The 16854-nt window shown below is 42.5% G+C and overlaps 2 protein-coding genes across 10 annotated transcripts in view; one reads left to right on the top strand and one right to left on the bottom strand.

The window, feature by feature from the left end:
- Positions 1-16854, bottom strand: part of LOC146492503 (class I histocompatibility antigen, F10 alpha chain-like) — a 168189-nt gene that overhangs the window by 136747 nt on the left and 14588 nt on the right. For 2 of the 8 annotated variants that reach the window (XM_085149211.1, XM_085149215.1), the window contains exon 12: positions 10851-16158. The exons of the other annotated variants lie outside the window; for them this stretch is intronic. In XM_085149211.1, the coding sequence (XP_085005337.1) occupies positions 16118-16158 (41 nt within the window). In that variant the 3' untranslated portion in view covers positions 10851-16117. Of the gene's footprint in view, positions 1-10850; positions 16159-16854 lie in introns of those variants that run through there. 8 annotated transcript variants of the gene reach the window in all.
- LOC146492504 (uncharacterized) lies at positions 4741-13020 on the top strand. Of its 2 annotated transcripts, XM_085149261.1 has the most exons (7): positions 4741-4974; positions 7833-7943; positions 10235-10282; positions 10892-10960; positions 11041-11540; positions 11795-11901; positions 12631-13020. In XM_085149261.1, the coding sequence occupies exons 1-5, from the start codon at positions 4830-4832 to the stop codon at positions 11157-11159; spliced, it is 492 nt and encodes a 163-aa protein (XP_085005387.1). In that variant the 5' UTR covers positions 4741-4829; the 3' UTR covers positions 11160-11540; positions 11795-11901; positions 12631-13020. The 2 variants fall into 2 exon arrangements, with proteins under 2 accessions (XP_085005387.1, XP_085005388.1); XM_085149262.1 differs by lacking the exon at positions 10235-10282.

Genomic DNA, 16854 nt, shown 5'->3' with positions numbered 1-16854 from the left:
CCACGCTCAAACTCCAACCAGTTACTGGGGATGCCCCTGGTGGAGCAGTCGCTGAGCTGGAACTGGTTTCATTATGGGACCTCTCACCTCTGACAGACCTAGCAGCAGCATCAAGGTTTGAAGGCTGCCTGACTCAGACTGGGCTTGGATGCTGGATGGCTCAGGTTACAGGGAGACACACTTCCACAGCCACCTCCTCCAGCTTATCCAAGGGAACATCAAGGCGTTCCCAGGCCAGCCAAGAGATCTAATTTCTCCAGCTTGTTCTGGGTCTATCCAGTGATTCTACTATAGAAGCATGAACAGGTGGAGAAGGAGGCTGCAGCCTGACTGCTCATCAGTTACCTGCTGAAGTTCAGGGTCTGGCTGCTGCGCTAGTTATGGTGTTCTTTTTTTTTTTTTTTCTTTTTTCTTTTTTTCCTGTCCCGTTTGGTTCTTTTGCCATCAGAATTATTGTCTAAAGGCGAAGAAAGATGCCCAACGGATTTACTTTACTAAATGCACCATCCCAGCCTTGCCGTATTGGTCTATTTGATTCACCTTTTATTGTTTATTTTATTTTCACTTGCTGAATATGGGACAGACTTGACTGGGAGAAAGAAAGAGGGAAAGAAAGAGGGAAAGAAAAACAACTGACAAGAGGGACGGGGGAGAAGGGCAAAAAACAAAAACCAACAGAATAAGCAGACAAAAAATAAATAAATAAATAAATAAATATATCGATCACCTGGATCACCTGTTGACAAAGAGAAAAGAAAACAAGCAGAAGAAAACGAGAGTAATAGAATAAACAACATCACAATGATATATGGGAATATGACAGTAAATACTAAATATTAAACATTATTGTGCAGCACGTAGGATCGACAGCGCACAGTGTGCATTGAGGTAGGAGCCAAAAAGGGTGTAGTTTGTGTGTGTGAGCACCCGTGTGTACACCTGTGAGCATGAGCTTGCTTGTTTTTTAAAAGGTTCCTTCATATAATGATCTGCTAGAGGGTGTGGGGGGGCCACAGCCCCGTCCTCCAGGGCATGAAGCAGGTATGGAGGAGATCAAAACTCCAGACATCCAGAGGCCCCCAGAACACAAGAGACCAAGGAAGACCAACAGAGGGGCAGCCGTGCCACTGTCCCAGAAAGAGCTGAGGAGAGCCCCAGATGAGGGGTCAGTCAGCAGCTGCGGAGCAGAAGCCAGGGGGGGTTGCAGTGACGTGCCCGTGAGCTCCGCCGGCAGCCAGCTGTGCCTGAGTGACCGAGCCCCAGGCCGAGATGCCGGGGAAACCCCACCTCCAAAGTGGCCCGAGCGAGCCCCAGGCTCCAGGCCCCAATAAGCAGCCGCCAAGGAGTGAGCCGGTGTGTACCTGGATGCCCATCCCCGGACACAAAGAACCACCAACGCACCGATGTCTGAGGGAGTCCGCCACCGGCAGGGGAAGTGGTGGGGGGAGATAGGCCTCCAAACTTTGGAGGGCCTGAGATGTCCCAAGAGAGGTGGCGTCTGATATCCAACCTGACATATAGACACAGACATACAGGCACACACAGATACAAACATCCATTCCCACCCTCATGCTCTCATATGCAATTACTCAACACTCACCCAATGTGGAGACAGACATAAAGAGACGCTGTACACACAATCACACTCCCCAAGCGTACTCTAAGAACCGGGTCTAGGTACCCTTGCCCCTGGTAAAATTGAGGCAGAGGCAGCCAGAAGGGGACGGGGGACGGGGGATGCCTCCTCTGCAACCTGGTGACACACCCCTACTCCAAAGCCCTGCATGTGTGGGTGGTTGTGGTGGAGCGGGAAGAGGGAGGCAGCTGGAGATGGGGAGGGAAGGAAGGGAGGGGCAAGTGACCCCTCCCTGGGGCCAGCTTCCCCGCTGACCCCAGTAGGCACCCCCATACTCCGCGACCCACCAGGGAAAGGGGGCCCAGGCCCATCCGGACCGGGGCCCAGTGCAGCAGCGCTGCCCAGCCCCACAGAGCCCGGGACAGTCCACCCGACCCCACCACAGAGAAAACTGGGCCCCCCATACACCCACCCGCCCACAACCCCGGCAACACACCAACCCGGACCCAAGCCCCCGAGGCCCGGCCAGGGCCCCAGCCCAGAGCCGGAGCGCCCCCAGAACCTCACGCCCGTCCTGGACCCACCCAGGGGCAGCCAGGCTACCCGGTCAGTAACCCACGCCTGTCAGCACAGACCCTCCCCTAGCCCCGCTGCACGCAGCCACGAGGAAACCGTCACCTAAGAGCCAACAGAGCCCCTAATAGGCCATGACCGCTACCCCGGGTTGAGCCCCCAAGGAAGATGCTCCTGGGGAACCCCCCGACGCCCTAAGCCTGTCCCTACCTAGTTATGGTGTTCTTGATTACAAAAGCACAACAAATAAACCAGGAAACACTAACTAGAACACATAGCTGGAGGGATGAGGGAGATCATGACAAGTGTTGGAGTGACTTTGTTAAAAATTGTCATTGTTGTGCTTTGAATTGTGAACCTTGTTTAAACTGCATGATTGAAGATATTCTTGTTTCTATTCTCCCCCCCCCCTGCATGTAGGATGGTGGGGGAGGCTACAGCTATAGTGTTCAACTGCAGGCACATTCCATGTAAAGATTCTGGTTTGCTTATTTGCTCAGGAACGTCCACTTCCTGCCCTTTATGGGCTCACCTATGCTTGTATATGGTGGACCATTAAGGGGGTTAAGCCATATACAGGGTGGGGGGAGATGACCCTTTTATGAATAGGGATGTTGTTAAACGGTTGTAAACATATGTTGTGTTGCAGGAAGTCACGTATACAGAGACACACACATACAAACACATTCACAGTGTGTGTTCTCTGAATAAAAGGCTGCGAGGGGAGTTTGGAGTTTGGAGTTGGCTACAGGCGAGCTTGTGTCAGTTCTGGGAGGCAATCTCCTCTTGCAAGCAAACCGTACCAGTGGCTCTTGTGTTCTGTTTGCAGTCTCTCGTGGTCTGAATCCAGCAGGGTCATTTGTTTAGACCAAACAACAAGCAACACAAGGGAATGCAGACAATGAATACAAACAATAAGTGAACAGACCACAGGTGGGAACAAAGAGCAGAGTCTAATCGTCAGTTTTACTCACAGAGGGAGGATAGTAGGAGCGTAGTCTCCTTCGGCCTGAGGAAATAGGAGAGTTTGGAGCTGCTGATGCAACATCATTCCAGCTGAAGAGCCTGTGATGAGCCGGCCCGTAAAATCTCCGGCGAGCAAAATGGCATCATCCAGGTGGAGTCGGCAGCTGGTGATAGGTTGTTGCTCCACGTGAGAAGGAAATCTGCACTTTTTTTCTTCTTGGTGAAGGAAAAAGGGAAACCGGATAATTGAGCCTCTGATGGCCCCAGACAGGAAACTCTTTGAGGATCGAGGTGGAAGAGCTTATGAGGAGGCAGGCCAATGAGCGGACAGCGGAGAGACTGATCAACAACTGTGAGCAACCAGAGATGGGTGGATGATGCCCACTTTCAGCTGCAGAGCATCAGGTGCAGGCGGGGCAGCAGGTGGACGAACACGACGTCTTTGAGGACCCCTTAGAGTCCGGTGAGTACCACTGAAAATGTGCTCCTACCAGGGGTGAGCCAACGCTTCCACTTCAGCTTTTCCTCAAGAAAGGAAACGGCTACTTGCTGCCACTTGTAGGCCGGAGTCTGCTGCTTTATTTTAGTGCTCGAGATCTCCTGTCATGTACCGCTGTGTGAGGCAAGGCAGGATAGCAGATAAAATGTGGGAGTCGGAGACAGAAACTAAACTTAAAGAGAATTTATTACTGACTACAAAAACACCATAACTAGACCAAGAATTACTAAACAGACGAACACACAGCTGGAGGGAATGAAGGAGGCTGTGAGAAGAAACACAAGGGAACAGATCACAGGTGGGAACAAAGCTGAACGTAATCAAACTAACGAGACCAGGAAGCAAAACTAAACAAGATGCACACAGGATGAGAGACTGTCAGAGTAAAACAGGAAACAGCAGAAACACACACTGAGACACAGACTGACTGAACACAGGGAACAGAGGGAGTGAGAGAAACACAGAGACACGACTGGGGAACAGGCCAATCAACATGGAGACAAGACTGACTTCACAGAGAGATACTAACACAGGAAGAGGGCGGGGACACAGAGGAGGGATGATAACAGAAAACCTGAGGCTAGATAACAAACTAAGACCTGGGACACAAACAGAGACACAACAATCATAACCAAAACTTCACCTCAGAACATGAAATGAACCAGAATCAGACGTCAAACACAAACGCTGGCTCACAGACCAGGACCATGAGCCTCTACACAGAAAGACTCCACCCAAAACAGGAACTCTCTTTCTGAGAAGTGATGGTGCTCACCACTGCAGCACCACGCTGCCCTGTTAGTTTCTGTGCTGGTAAAAATAAAGATGAATAAATAGTTCACTCTGACATATTTCCTGTGTCACAAACACTTCTTCTCTCTGCTGCTTCTATGTACTTACAGTTTGTAGAAGGCAGCGTCTAACAAAGCCGTGTTATTATAAACATACTGCAGCTGCTGAGTTAAAGCTTATTATCTCTGTGATAGAAAATATTAAAAACAAAACTTCTTTCAGTGTTTTACATTCTTGTAACTGAACTTCAGATCTTGTTGAATGTTGTTTTCGTTTGTACATAACTGACAGTTTGACGCCTCCTGACGTGTCAGAAGAACTGTGACCTGTCCTGTTTTACTTCCTCTTTGTTTTCTCTTCAAAGCTGTCGGACTTAAAGACACAGACAGACGGTGAAGCTGCTCAAAGATCTTTCAGCTCAAAATGTCTACAGAAATTCAAAGTGTTGAAGATTTCAGGGTGAAATACAGCAGAGGGTCCCAAGAGGATGGAGGAGTGAGAGAGCAAAGTGAGGTGGAGGTGTTAGATGATGGAGAGCAGCACCCTGACGTCGGCCTACAAGAAGCTGGTAAGTAGGAAATCATCAAAGTGACAAAACCAAAGAAAATGTTGATGATGAAAGTGTTGTTCAGTGTCTTTTAAAGCTCTGATATCCGATATTAAACCCGATTCTTTTGTCCCCATGATAGAACAGAGAAAACCGACTCTGTGTGTTAAAATATTGATATTTCTTTTATTCAATCATCTTCCGGAAGAGAGAGACCTCTGCACAGCTCAAACGCCAGTTGCAAGATCTCTAACATTAGAATCATAAACTGTGCTTCATATAGGTTTTATTTTGGTACTTTACACATCACACAGTCTCAAACATTGCTTATATGGCAAGTTCCTCATTTCAGTGTCTTAAATATTAATATGGCTGTGCACTAAAACTTCCTGTTTTTCACTTAGTTTGTGAGTTAAAAGTGGCCTTGCTCTACAAGCCTTTATTAAAGTACATAAAACAATATAATGAGCAGATACACATTAAAGATATTTCTCTTAACACCGACCACTTTAAGACATGTTAGTGTTCGTGTCACATGTCCCCAGAATATGTTTCCAGTTTCAGTCCAAACTGGCACACAGATCATTTGTTGCACTGGGCCTGTTTACTCCCAGTTAGGAGCTCCGTTTCTAACCGTCTGACTGTTTCAGTGTCTGTGGCTTCAAGTCAAACTGGTTCAGCTGCTGCTCTGCTTTCAGGAAGAGGTCTGTGAGTGACAGAGAGAAGCAGCCAATAGGAGCAGCACAGCTCTTTCTGCTTCCTCTCCAAGTGATAACATGACTGTAAATACAGTCAGATTGTCCACACAGTCATTGTTTTAAACATATGTGAATGTCGAGTTTGTCCGACAATGTTGTGCTTACAAAAATGCGTCTTTCAGAGGTGCAGAGCAGCAGCTTGGTATGCAGCTCCAGTGTGTTAGCAGCTTCCCCCTGTAGTTAATGCAGCACGTTTAAATCAGTAGGTCATAGTTGTTCTGTGGTCTGACAACAGGAACAGAAAGATGCAGATTCATTGTGAATTCAGCTGCATCAAAATGCAGTATGAGTGAGTGTAGAGAGGAGAGAAGCAAACTGATGGAAACAGCTAGCAGAGAGCTGAGTGTAACTGAAGCACAAACACAGAGTAACACACACCCAGCACCACTCTGTTTGTTATAAATCAGCTTTAAAGTTTCCACAGTTCATGGTTGTTCCTCAGCATTACACTTTCCTCACAGCTCTGACCCGAGTGCAGATGATCATCATAGAAACTAATGTTCTGGGACTGTCCTCCATATTTGTCCCTCAGGTTTCTACACTTCTTCTCTTGGCTCTCGGCGAAGGCGGTCGCACTTTTTCTCCTCTCCTCCTTCCCCTTATCTTCCCTGCTTAGCCACTTGTGTCCTTGTCTTGTCTCGTGTATATTACTTTCCCTCGAACAGTCTCTCACTGTCGTTCTCTAAAACCTAAAGAGAATTATGTATTTGATCAACTGGTCTTTGAATGCTATTGACACCCTTTTCTCAATGAGAAGTCTGGGCTCGGGTGAGCCCGAGTGTCCTGGAGGGACTTTCCCTGCCGGATACACGATGGACGGGTGGCAGAACTGGAGGGTCATGTGCCTGGCAGGACTGTCGATCGAGGATGCTGAAGATATCTACCTATTCGGAACCATGATAACAGGGTTCTTGCTGATCGGAGCTGGCATGGCCCTGGCTTATCGGAGAAATAAGAGAGCGGAACCGGCTGTTCAAACCCCCCCAAAGCTGCCCGCTGGAATCGAAGCGATGGGACGAGGCGCGACCTCTCATAACGAACGCAGCATGGTTAACACCTTGGAGAAGCTTACAGCTGCCGTGAAGACTCAATACAACACCATTGAGCGTATGGTGGGATACATCAGAGAGAGGCCTGCTCAAAATGACAACCTTGAGCGAAAGTTGGATCACATCGTGGAACGGCTCACTGCAGTTGTGAGGTCTCAGAATCAAAAGAATGATAACACCACGGAACAGAAGTTTGATACCATCATGGGGAGGCTCGCGGCTCTCCAACGGGAGATGGAGAGACCAGCGTCAGAGTGTTAATGAACAGCTTGAAATTCTCCTGAGCTGCTCGCATAAAAGAAAAATCAACAACTTCAACTTCAACATGCGGACACCACCACGGCGCCAACTGCGGGCCCAAGGCTGGAGCCGAACAAACACTCCCTGATAACGACTGTGTGATGACTATTCTTCCCATCCCATGCAAGGCCACCTGGATTGGCTGGAGGACTGTTTACTTAGCCTGATAGGGCGAAGGACACTGTCTCAGCTGAACTATGGACACGCACACATACATATACACTGATAAGCATATTATAAGCTTGTACTTTTCCCATTGTTGTGTACTTTTTCAGTGTTTTCTCTGTAACGCTGCCGATCTCCGACTGTATTCCCATGTGATGTCTTTGTTGTGTGTGTAAGTCGGGGGGGGGGGAGGGGGGGGGGGGGGGGGTCCTATTCCTCTGCGGGGCAACCTGCATATGGCCAATAAAGCATTCATTCATTCATTCATTCATTCATTCATTCTACGTTCCCTCACGTCCATCAGGATAGTTTTGGTCATGTAGTCCTTATATTGAGAGGAGGATTGTTTTTCTCTCACTGATCTATTCAAAAGCTGCGACAAAGAAGTGGCCAGAAATGCATCGAGCGATCACAACAGCTGGAATGGACTAATATTACTTTGTCCTTGTTTGAGTTCCTGTAACTTTTTAACAAACTCGACTAATTTGTTTGGTAAATCTGATTTACTTCATTTCTCCTGGGATCATTCCTACAGTGAGGATTAATAAAAAGCTCCAAAGTCTCTCATTAGTGCTTCATAAAATGACTTTTTGTTTTATCTTTGTAGATGTTCACACCGAGAAGAAGCTTCCAGCTGTGAGAAGAAGCTGGTTCAGAGCTTTTGAAGTGAACCTGGGAGTGCTGTATCTGCTGATTGTGGTGGGAATCATGACACGCTGTGAGCAATTTGATTCCAATATGTTAGATGTTTGATTTTAAACATTTGAAGTGAAATGATTTGATGCTGCAGACCTGATTGTGTTTATTTCCTGTTCCCACACTGCAGTGTTTCTGCTACTTCACTGGAAAATACACAAACAGCAAACTTGTTACTGTAATATTATTGTAGGGTCTACCTCACAACATAAAGCACCTTGAGGCTGTTGCTGTGATTTGGAGAAGTAAAACTGAATTGAATGATTAAGACAACGTGTGTCCTCCAGTTGGACAAACCTCAAACACCTCATCTAAGTAGCACACAGGTGTAATCCTAGTCAGGAGCTTTCAGTGTGGAGGAGCTCCAGCTCCTTCGGCCCTGCCCAGAAATTCTGTCTATTTGGCAAATCTGATTTATCTATTTATTTGCCAGTGATGTGAACCGAGGTCTGATCCTGGTTGTACAGGCAGCAGATAGCCGACAGCAATGGTGGGACTGATACATCAGACTCCTTAATCACCCCACACAGGCCCAGCCAAGGACGTGGTTAAGTGTCTTCTCTCCACAAAACACTTGCAGACTATATGGGTAAAGTCCTACACATCCTTGAGAGCATGAAGAGTCCAGTGTTGCATGGAAACCACATTGTTGCTCTGAATTTGAGATTTCACAATTGGATGGACTGTCTCCTTCAATATTCTGACATAAACCTTCTTAGGGAGGCTGAGGAGTGTGATCTCCTGAAGTTTGAACCCACCAGCCCAGATTTACAAATCCAGAGGCCGAGTACCCGACTCTCATGTAATGTTGCAGAGGTGTGTTAACCAGGATGGCCCAGCAACAAAGTATGAATGAAATGCATCAGTTTTTCTGCGCAAAATGTAGAAATGAAAGGAAAAGTTAGTGAATGACATAAAAAGGGAAGAAGTGAAATATAAATTGTTGTTCATTTAAAGAGTGACTGAGACGTGGTTCAAACTTTCCACATCGACTGGATGAACCTCAACAGTTCAACAGTTTGTTTCTCTATAAGGCAACAGCAAGAAAACAAACTGTAACTGAGAAAATAACACTTCCTGGGTCGAACCAACTGTGACACTGAGGTGTGACTGTGTTTGTGCTTTTATGTGTGAACGTTCAACGTCTTTAGAAAAAGAAGAGTTTATACATTTTCTGCTTTATGCAAACTCAGTTTGATATTTTCTCAAAAACTCAACAAAGTACACATATTGTACAACACAGAGTTTTATCTGTAGTTAAGAGAAACAATAAATGCAGTTAAGAAATTTTTATGCAAACCCTTTTATGACGTTAAGCTGATACAACCACAACCACATTTCTGTTGACCACAGACTGACAGGAAATAAGCACAAACCAACATCCACACTGCTTTCTAACAGGACCACAGACTCAGAATCCTCCTTCAGTCCTGAAGGGCTCTTTCAGATGTGCTACACTGGGTCTAAGAGTGCTGTGCCTCCTGATGTTAGCTGGGATCATCATCCTGTCCATATGCTGTAAGATAAGATACAACCTCTGAACGTCTCCTGCAAATGAATCTATGACTGATACTGAATCCCAGCAGCCAACAAACATGCAGCTTCACAACCAGAACGTGTCCTTCTGCCACAGCAAATACAGGAAGTACATGAAGCCAACACAGAAGCAGCAAAAACTGCAGTTCCTTTAATGACCACTGGAGGCTGATGCTGAAAGCGAGTCAGTCCCCACAGACTCCCATGTTAAAATGAGCACCTTTGCTGCCTTAAAAACATGTTTCCATTCAGGACCAGATGAGTTTTGGTCTCTAAGGATAGTTTCCTCTTCATAAAAACTGCACGGTGGCATTTTAAATGGAATTCTCTGATCAATAATATGAGCTGCTGTGTGGTACAGCCTGACCAACACGTTGGTTTTGCTGACTGAGCTTCTAGTATTTCATGAGTCTGTTACTTAGCACTGATTAGCAGGTGTGTGTCTGTGTGCATGATTCCTGGCTCATATCTTGTGTGTGTTGTGGAGGTGGAGTGAATGTTCTTGTTGTTCCTTCAAACTCTTCACTCAACACGGTGATTCTGTGATTATATCAACAAAGCAGACAGGCAGCAGCATCTGCTGCAGACTGATGCAGGTGCAGTCACACTATGTTAGACAGTGGCCGTCTGTCATTGTGCGACTAGTTAGTTCACTTGGTGTATTAAGCAGCTAGCTAACAAGCTAATGTTAGCTCCATTCATCTCATAGGAAAATGAAAAACTTTATTTAAATCATTTTAAATTTTAAATCTTCGGTTTTGTTGCATTTCTAACCAGATATTTTGGTGAGTTTGGAAAAAGAGCAGCTGAAGGACGAGATGGAAGGTAAGAAACTATTAAAAACTGTCAGAGTTGGAGACGGATTTGAAAGGTAACTGATTTTACATTTTGAATCAGCTTCTTGTGTTAAGATAAAAAAAGAAACAAACCAAATTACAGCAGCTGACCTCCCAAACTAACATAAACAGGAGAAACTGTTCACAGTCAAAGGCAGCTCAGCCCTACAAACTCCTTCGAAGTGAAACAGGAAACACACAGTGAGAGCTGCACTTCCACAGGAAGTACCTGATCACATGGAAACACCTGTGATATGAGGAAGTGTTGATTCCCAGTGTTGTCTGTTCTTTCAAAGCATATAGATAACATCTCTGACTACAGGTGTAGAAATGCTGTTTGATTCTTCACCTTCTTCCTCCACACTGAAGCACAATTATTCTGAATCTTGTCAGTGGTTTTTGTTCACAGTTGATACGTATTTAGCTCATCAGATTTCCTGTAGTTCTAACACCTCCACCCACAGGACATGTTAAAGAACAATGGCTGCAAGTTTCTGACTCTTATTGATATTTGACAAAGCAGAGGAAGAAGATTATTTCTGTTCAATGTTTCACTCATTTTATTTTATTTTATTTTGATTTCACTGAAATATTTCAGATGCTTTGAACAAGAGTGAATTCAACAAAATGAAGAACAGCCACACTGAGCTCCAGGATGAACTTCAAGGTAAGCAAACACCAAGTTCGTATATCACAGATATATTTGTAGAACATTTTAACTTAATTTGAATCTGTTTTTCTCTAAAGACACAAAAACCAACCTGACTCAGTTACAGAGCCGTTATGATGAACTGAGTAAAAAACACAGTCACCTACAGGAAGAAGTGAAGAAGCTGAAGGAGAAGATAGAAGGTAATAAAGTTTGAATAACTAATAGAAAACATCAGTGTTACACAGTGATAACCTGATTGTGTCTTTGTTTTGAATCCTAAATGTTTGATGCTGTGTAACAGTTTCTCTGTATAAATGTAAGTTTCAGTTAATTATGAATAAGAGAGAAAACCTGAGTTTAAATGAAGTATTTACAGGGAAAATGACAGGGACCAAAGATTAATGTGATACAACATGACACAAAGTCTGACTTTAAAACATGTGTTTGACTTTAAGGGAAGTGTCCTGAAGGATGGACGAGTTTTGGATGCAGCTGCTACTTTAAATCCAGTGAGATTAAAACTTGGTTTGACAGCAGGAGAGACTGTCAGGATAAAGGAGCTGATCTGGTGACGATAAACAGCAAAGAGGAACAGGTGGGTGTGTTTGTTCATGTCTGTGTGATCTTTGATGGAGCTGACAGTCATCTGTTACTTGTGTTTTTGACCTGCTGTCAGTCTGTGACCTGCTTCCTGTTTCCACTCTGATGGATTTCTCTCTGATTTCTGAACAATGGAAGAAAAGTTTCATCACATTTATTCTTCCTTCAGACATATTCACAAGATGATGTCACTACAACAGAAGTGCTGAATTATGACTGGAGACAATATTTGTGTCTCTTCTCAAACAGGAATTTGTCAGGAAATTCGGAGGATTCTCTTGGATTGGTCTGAGAACCAAACACACATCAGGAGGATATAAATGGGAATGGGTGGACGGAGCACCGCTGACAGAAACGTGAGATATTAGTTTGTTTCTATTCCAGAGTTATTATTTAGAAGTGAAACATTGATGTTTTGGAAGATAGATCAGCAATACATGAGTTGAGCTATTTTCCAACAGCCCCACAAACTGAATGTAAAGAAAAGCAGAAATCCTCCTTTGAATGAACAGCTGTGCTTGAACTCTCTTCATCTGCAGTCTGTGATGACGTTCAGTTACAACAAGTCAGTTTGAAGAAATCAGGATTGAAACATGTTCAAAGCAGCGACCGACACATTTCACTTTGTTCAATTTGTCTTCATGTTTTTTGTGCTGTAATGTTTCTTTTCTCACAGAACAAAAACTGTTTCAGAGAATTCCTGTCTCTTCTTCTTTGGTGTTTGTAAAACTTCAGAACATATGAAGGAAGAAGCTTCAGTAAATATGACCTGATAGACACACATTTCAAAGTGATGTCTGTAAACAGCTGACAAAACAGTTTCAAACAGCAGAAAGTCAGCTCTGACTTCTTTTTATTCTCCATTTTTACAGCAGGAAGATTTCATATTCATCAAAGCTTGAAAGCTGTTTTAGTGTGCATGATGATTCTCAGAGAAAAGTCTAAAGGAGGGAAAGTGGGCGAGAAACCTGGGAAAGAAATACAGGAAATATTGGAAATATTCCAAAAGAGACTCATATTTATATGAATGTGACAATAGTTATGAGTTTAGTCCAGTTTCATATCAGATTTGATCTCTCTGACAGGTTCTGGGAAGAAGGATATGGGAATCCCGAATATGGTTACTATGGATTCTGCTGTGACGATGATGGGAGATGGATACAGTCACCTGGATACACAAATTATCATGTGTACTGGACCTTCATCTGTGAGAAATGAGTTTGGTGCTTTGATGTAAATGTTTGAATAATCCAACCAAAGACACCTCACTATGAAATGTCCTGCATGAGCCTCAGACTCAGCTTACAGTTTTTACTTGTTCATTCTGCATCATATATTGATTACATATATTGTCCCTCTGTGCTCTGTGCTGTACAGTAAGGTTGGAAGTCATCCACACAAAACCTTGAAGTACTTCATTACTCTGTAGTTCCAGCAAATTGTTCTAATAAAAGTCAAAGTGCAGCTTGTCTTTACTTTGGTTTACTTGGTTTATTCATCAGTCTGTTGGTCCTAAAACTTCAGTAAACGTCTTCTTCAGTTTCTCTCAAACAGCTGAAAGTAGCTGCTTCTTACTTTTAGCTACAAATCAGGAACCAAGAGACTGAAACCAGCACAAATTCAGTTTGTCAAACTTACAACGTGTGAATAAGTGAAGATGAATCCGTTTAAAACAGCTTTCCTTCTTCTTCTTCACTTACATCAAAACACAACTTTACCTTCCTGCTTAGTTTGCAGCGAGCTGCCTGCACAGCGTTAACACACTGAAGGTCAAAGTTCATTTCAGCATGACAGAAAGGAAAAGTCCAGAAACAACAACCCTCACAGTGGACACGGTTAAAGTCTGTTGATTTAAAAAAAATTTTTTAGGGGGCCTAGAACTGAGCCCTGTGGGACACCCCACAAGAGAATAGCAGAGGACGACACATGGTCACAGAGACAGACACAAAAGGTTCACAGAGTCAAGTTCTTCTCTTTCAAGGCTCTATTTTTCACCACAGCTACAGTATCCAGAGTCGTACGTAGTGAAGAGTCAAAGTTATTAACAAGATAATCGACCTCTGTTGGAGTAGCGTTCAGATAGCTGCTCTGCTCTATGAGCATTGAAGATGATAACAGTGGGTGGATTATATTCTTAAACTTAATTACAGCACTTTCACAAAGACATCTACTGTGATAAAGTCTGCTCTCCACTAGGGATGGGTACCGGTAATAAACGGTAGTAACCAGACCGAAAAGCAGCGCAAATTTCGGTGCTTTATTTTCCTGAGATGTCAAACGCTTCAGATTCTAGCCAATCATTTTACGTTTCCGAGGATAGTAGGCGGGCCCAGGTACGTACGTTCTTTTAGAGCACGTTATTACATTAATGCATGTAAGGTGAACTAGCAAACACCGTCGTAGTTACATGCGGCTGTCTTCTTGTTTGATGGCAGATACTCCCTTCACCCTTCTGGCCAAAAAGGCTAAAATGACCAAAGAAAAAGTGGAAAACAGTTAAACATGAGAGGTTTTTGGACAAAGTTTGTGTTTTTTCCATTGTTTAAGCTGCTTCCAGCCAAGAGTGAAACCATATATGCCCTATAGCTGCAGAAAAGGCTAACATTGTTATCTTTTTACAAAAAAAAGCTAAACATGAGAGGTTTTTGGACAAAGTGTGTGTTCTCCATTCTTTAAGCACCGTTTAAGCACCGTTTCAAAAGTACCGGTTTGGCACCGGTATCGGATAAAACCTAAACGATACCCATCCCTACTCTCCACTGCTGTGTAATCAATGATTGTAAATGTAAATGTTATCAGGAAATGATCAGACAGGAGACGGTTTTCGGGAAACACTGTTAAATGTTCAGTTTCTATGCCATATGTTAAAACAAGATCTAGAGTGTGATTAAAGTGGTGGGTGGGTTCTTTTACATTTTGAGAGAAGCCAACTGACTCTAATAACAGATTAAATGCCATGTTGAGGCTGTCATTTTTAGCATCTACATGGATGTTAAAATCACCCACAATAATTATTTTATCTGAGCTCAGAACTAAATTAGATATAAAGTCTGAGAAATCAGACAGAAACTCTGTGTAAGGCCCAGGTGGACGATAGATGATAACAAGACTGGTTTCTGAGTTTCACAGCTGGGGTGGACGAGGCTAAGCATCAGGCTTTCAAATGAATTAAAAGTCTTACACTTTCTTATTCTTATATTTTTTATTACAGAAAAAATAGAAACAAACAAATGAAATTTTTATTTTTAAATGGGGAAAAAGAGTAAACAGAATAACTTTTTTAAAAGAAAGAACACAAACTCCAACATCAGCTTTTGTCCTGAAAGAATTTTTCTACACAATCTTCAAATATACGATGCTTTACAATCCATCATTATTATCAGTAAACGCCCACACAATGGAAGACATTTCAGGATTACAAGAAGAATTTGAGTCTTACAGCAAATATTTCACTGATTCATCCACAGACAGCTTCATCATGTGGACTGAACCTTTTACCGTAAAGTTCAAACTTAAAATCTAGAATATAATTAAAGCATCTTATCCGATCAATAAAGTAATCCTAGCTCGTGCTGAATAAAAGTAGAAATTACCTTGGAAACAGAACTTTTCAAATTAAGAGCTTACATGTAAATGCAAGAAAATACTGAAACACAACATTTTCCAGATTTCTGCCCTAAATTTCCCACAGAAAAAGTTTCTCTATTTTCAAACAAAGTTTCACTGCAAATGAATATTTAAGGCACAATAAAACAATAAATGTATTTACACAGACAGACTGTAGTTTTTGTAATCATCTAGAAGTTCACTCAATTTGGCCAAAAACTCATAAAAGCCATAATAAAAAAGGAGATAATCAGTTTATGCCACGCCCCCATTACAATGATCACACCAGAGTATCTAAAATCATTTAATTCTCATGAGCACCTGAGGTCTGGCTGTTTGTAAAGGTCTGATTCATTAAGCCAACTTACAGTGAAAGGGTTAAAGCACCAACCTTCACATTACATTTATGCTTTGTTTAGTATCCAACCATTTTATTTTATGTATTCACTTCCAAATATTATGATTTTAATTATATTTCTCCTACATAAAAACATTATATGCATTAACAGACGTCACACTAAAACATTTTCTTCCACCTGCCTGGAGATGTTTCCTGCAGAGGCAGCAGGTGTGACTGCTGAGCTCCGCCCACTTTATCAGATGCAGACTTTAGCGTCTGCTTTGTGTCCAATCGGTATGAAACTATTCTCACAGGTGCATAAACCAGTGACAATGTTTCAAATATCTTTACACACATGTTTTCAGATTTATGATTTACTCTAAAAGTTTTAAACTTATCAAAACTGACTCATAAATTTTGCTGTCATGAAGGTTCAGATTGAGGAAGCATGAACACTTTTAAAACCCATTTCATGGAAAGCTAAAGAACCACATTATACCTCAGATTTTTAATCTGTAAAGTGCAAAATAAACTATTTTTATTTATCATTATTATTTTTAATTATTGTAGCCTGTATGCCAATAATCTAGTTAATGCGAGCCGTGAAACTTGATGTAGCTGAAGATTCAGGACGACTCCTGGGCCTGACCTTGTTTGTCAGAATCAGCTGCAGAGAGGAGCAACAGTATTATTTTACATGTAGAGTAACAGCAGGTTCTCAGTGAGGGATGCACCAACTTAAACTCTTATGTGTAATCACACTGAACTTTTTTAACTTTAAATCAGTTAAATATAACAAAGACTTCAACAATAGAAACCTACTGATATTTATTAGAAAATGTAAAAGTCCAAAAAATAAATAAATTAAAAAGTCATCACATTCATTTGACCTCATCTCATTTCACTTTAACCCTTTAAGACCGACCATAGTACCAAGTCCGCCAGAGCTTATATTATATGTTTACATGCTGTGGAGCCATTTTTGGGAGGCTTTCAAGTTGCTATACATCAATACAACCATTACAGCCCAGATTTTAATAATATGTCTGCATTAAGTGCATAGTAACTACATAAATTGCAAAAAAGTGCAATAAACTACAAAAAAATTGAAAATCGTTTTTGTTTTTTAACATATATTTCTAGTTAGAGAAATTTAAGAGGCTTATCCCTCAAAACTGTAAATACAAAAAAGTTGCACAAAATAGTTTCCCACCACAGGAAATTTATTTTGAGTCTTCATAGGTTCATTTTTGAAATACACCAATTTTTATACACTGCAGGAAAAACGAAAATAAATATTATAATGCAAATTTGCAAAAAAGCAGCATCTGCATCAAAATAATCTATTTCCAGCAGTGCAATA

This window comes from Neolamprologus multifasciatus, chromosome 22, assembly GCF_963576455.1.
Source record: "Neolamprologus multifasciatus chromosome 22, fNeoMul1.2, whole genome shotgun sequence".
NCBI lineage: Eukaryota > Metazoa > Chordata > Actinopteri > Cichliformes > Cichlidae > Neolamprologus > Neolamprologus multifasciatus.
This window is presented reverse-complemented; position numbering and strand designations above follow the sequence as displayed.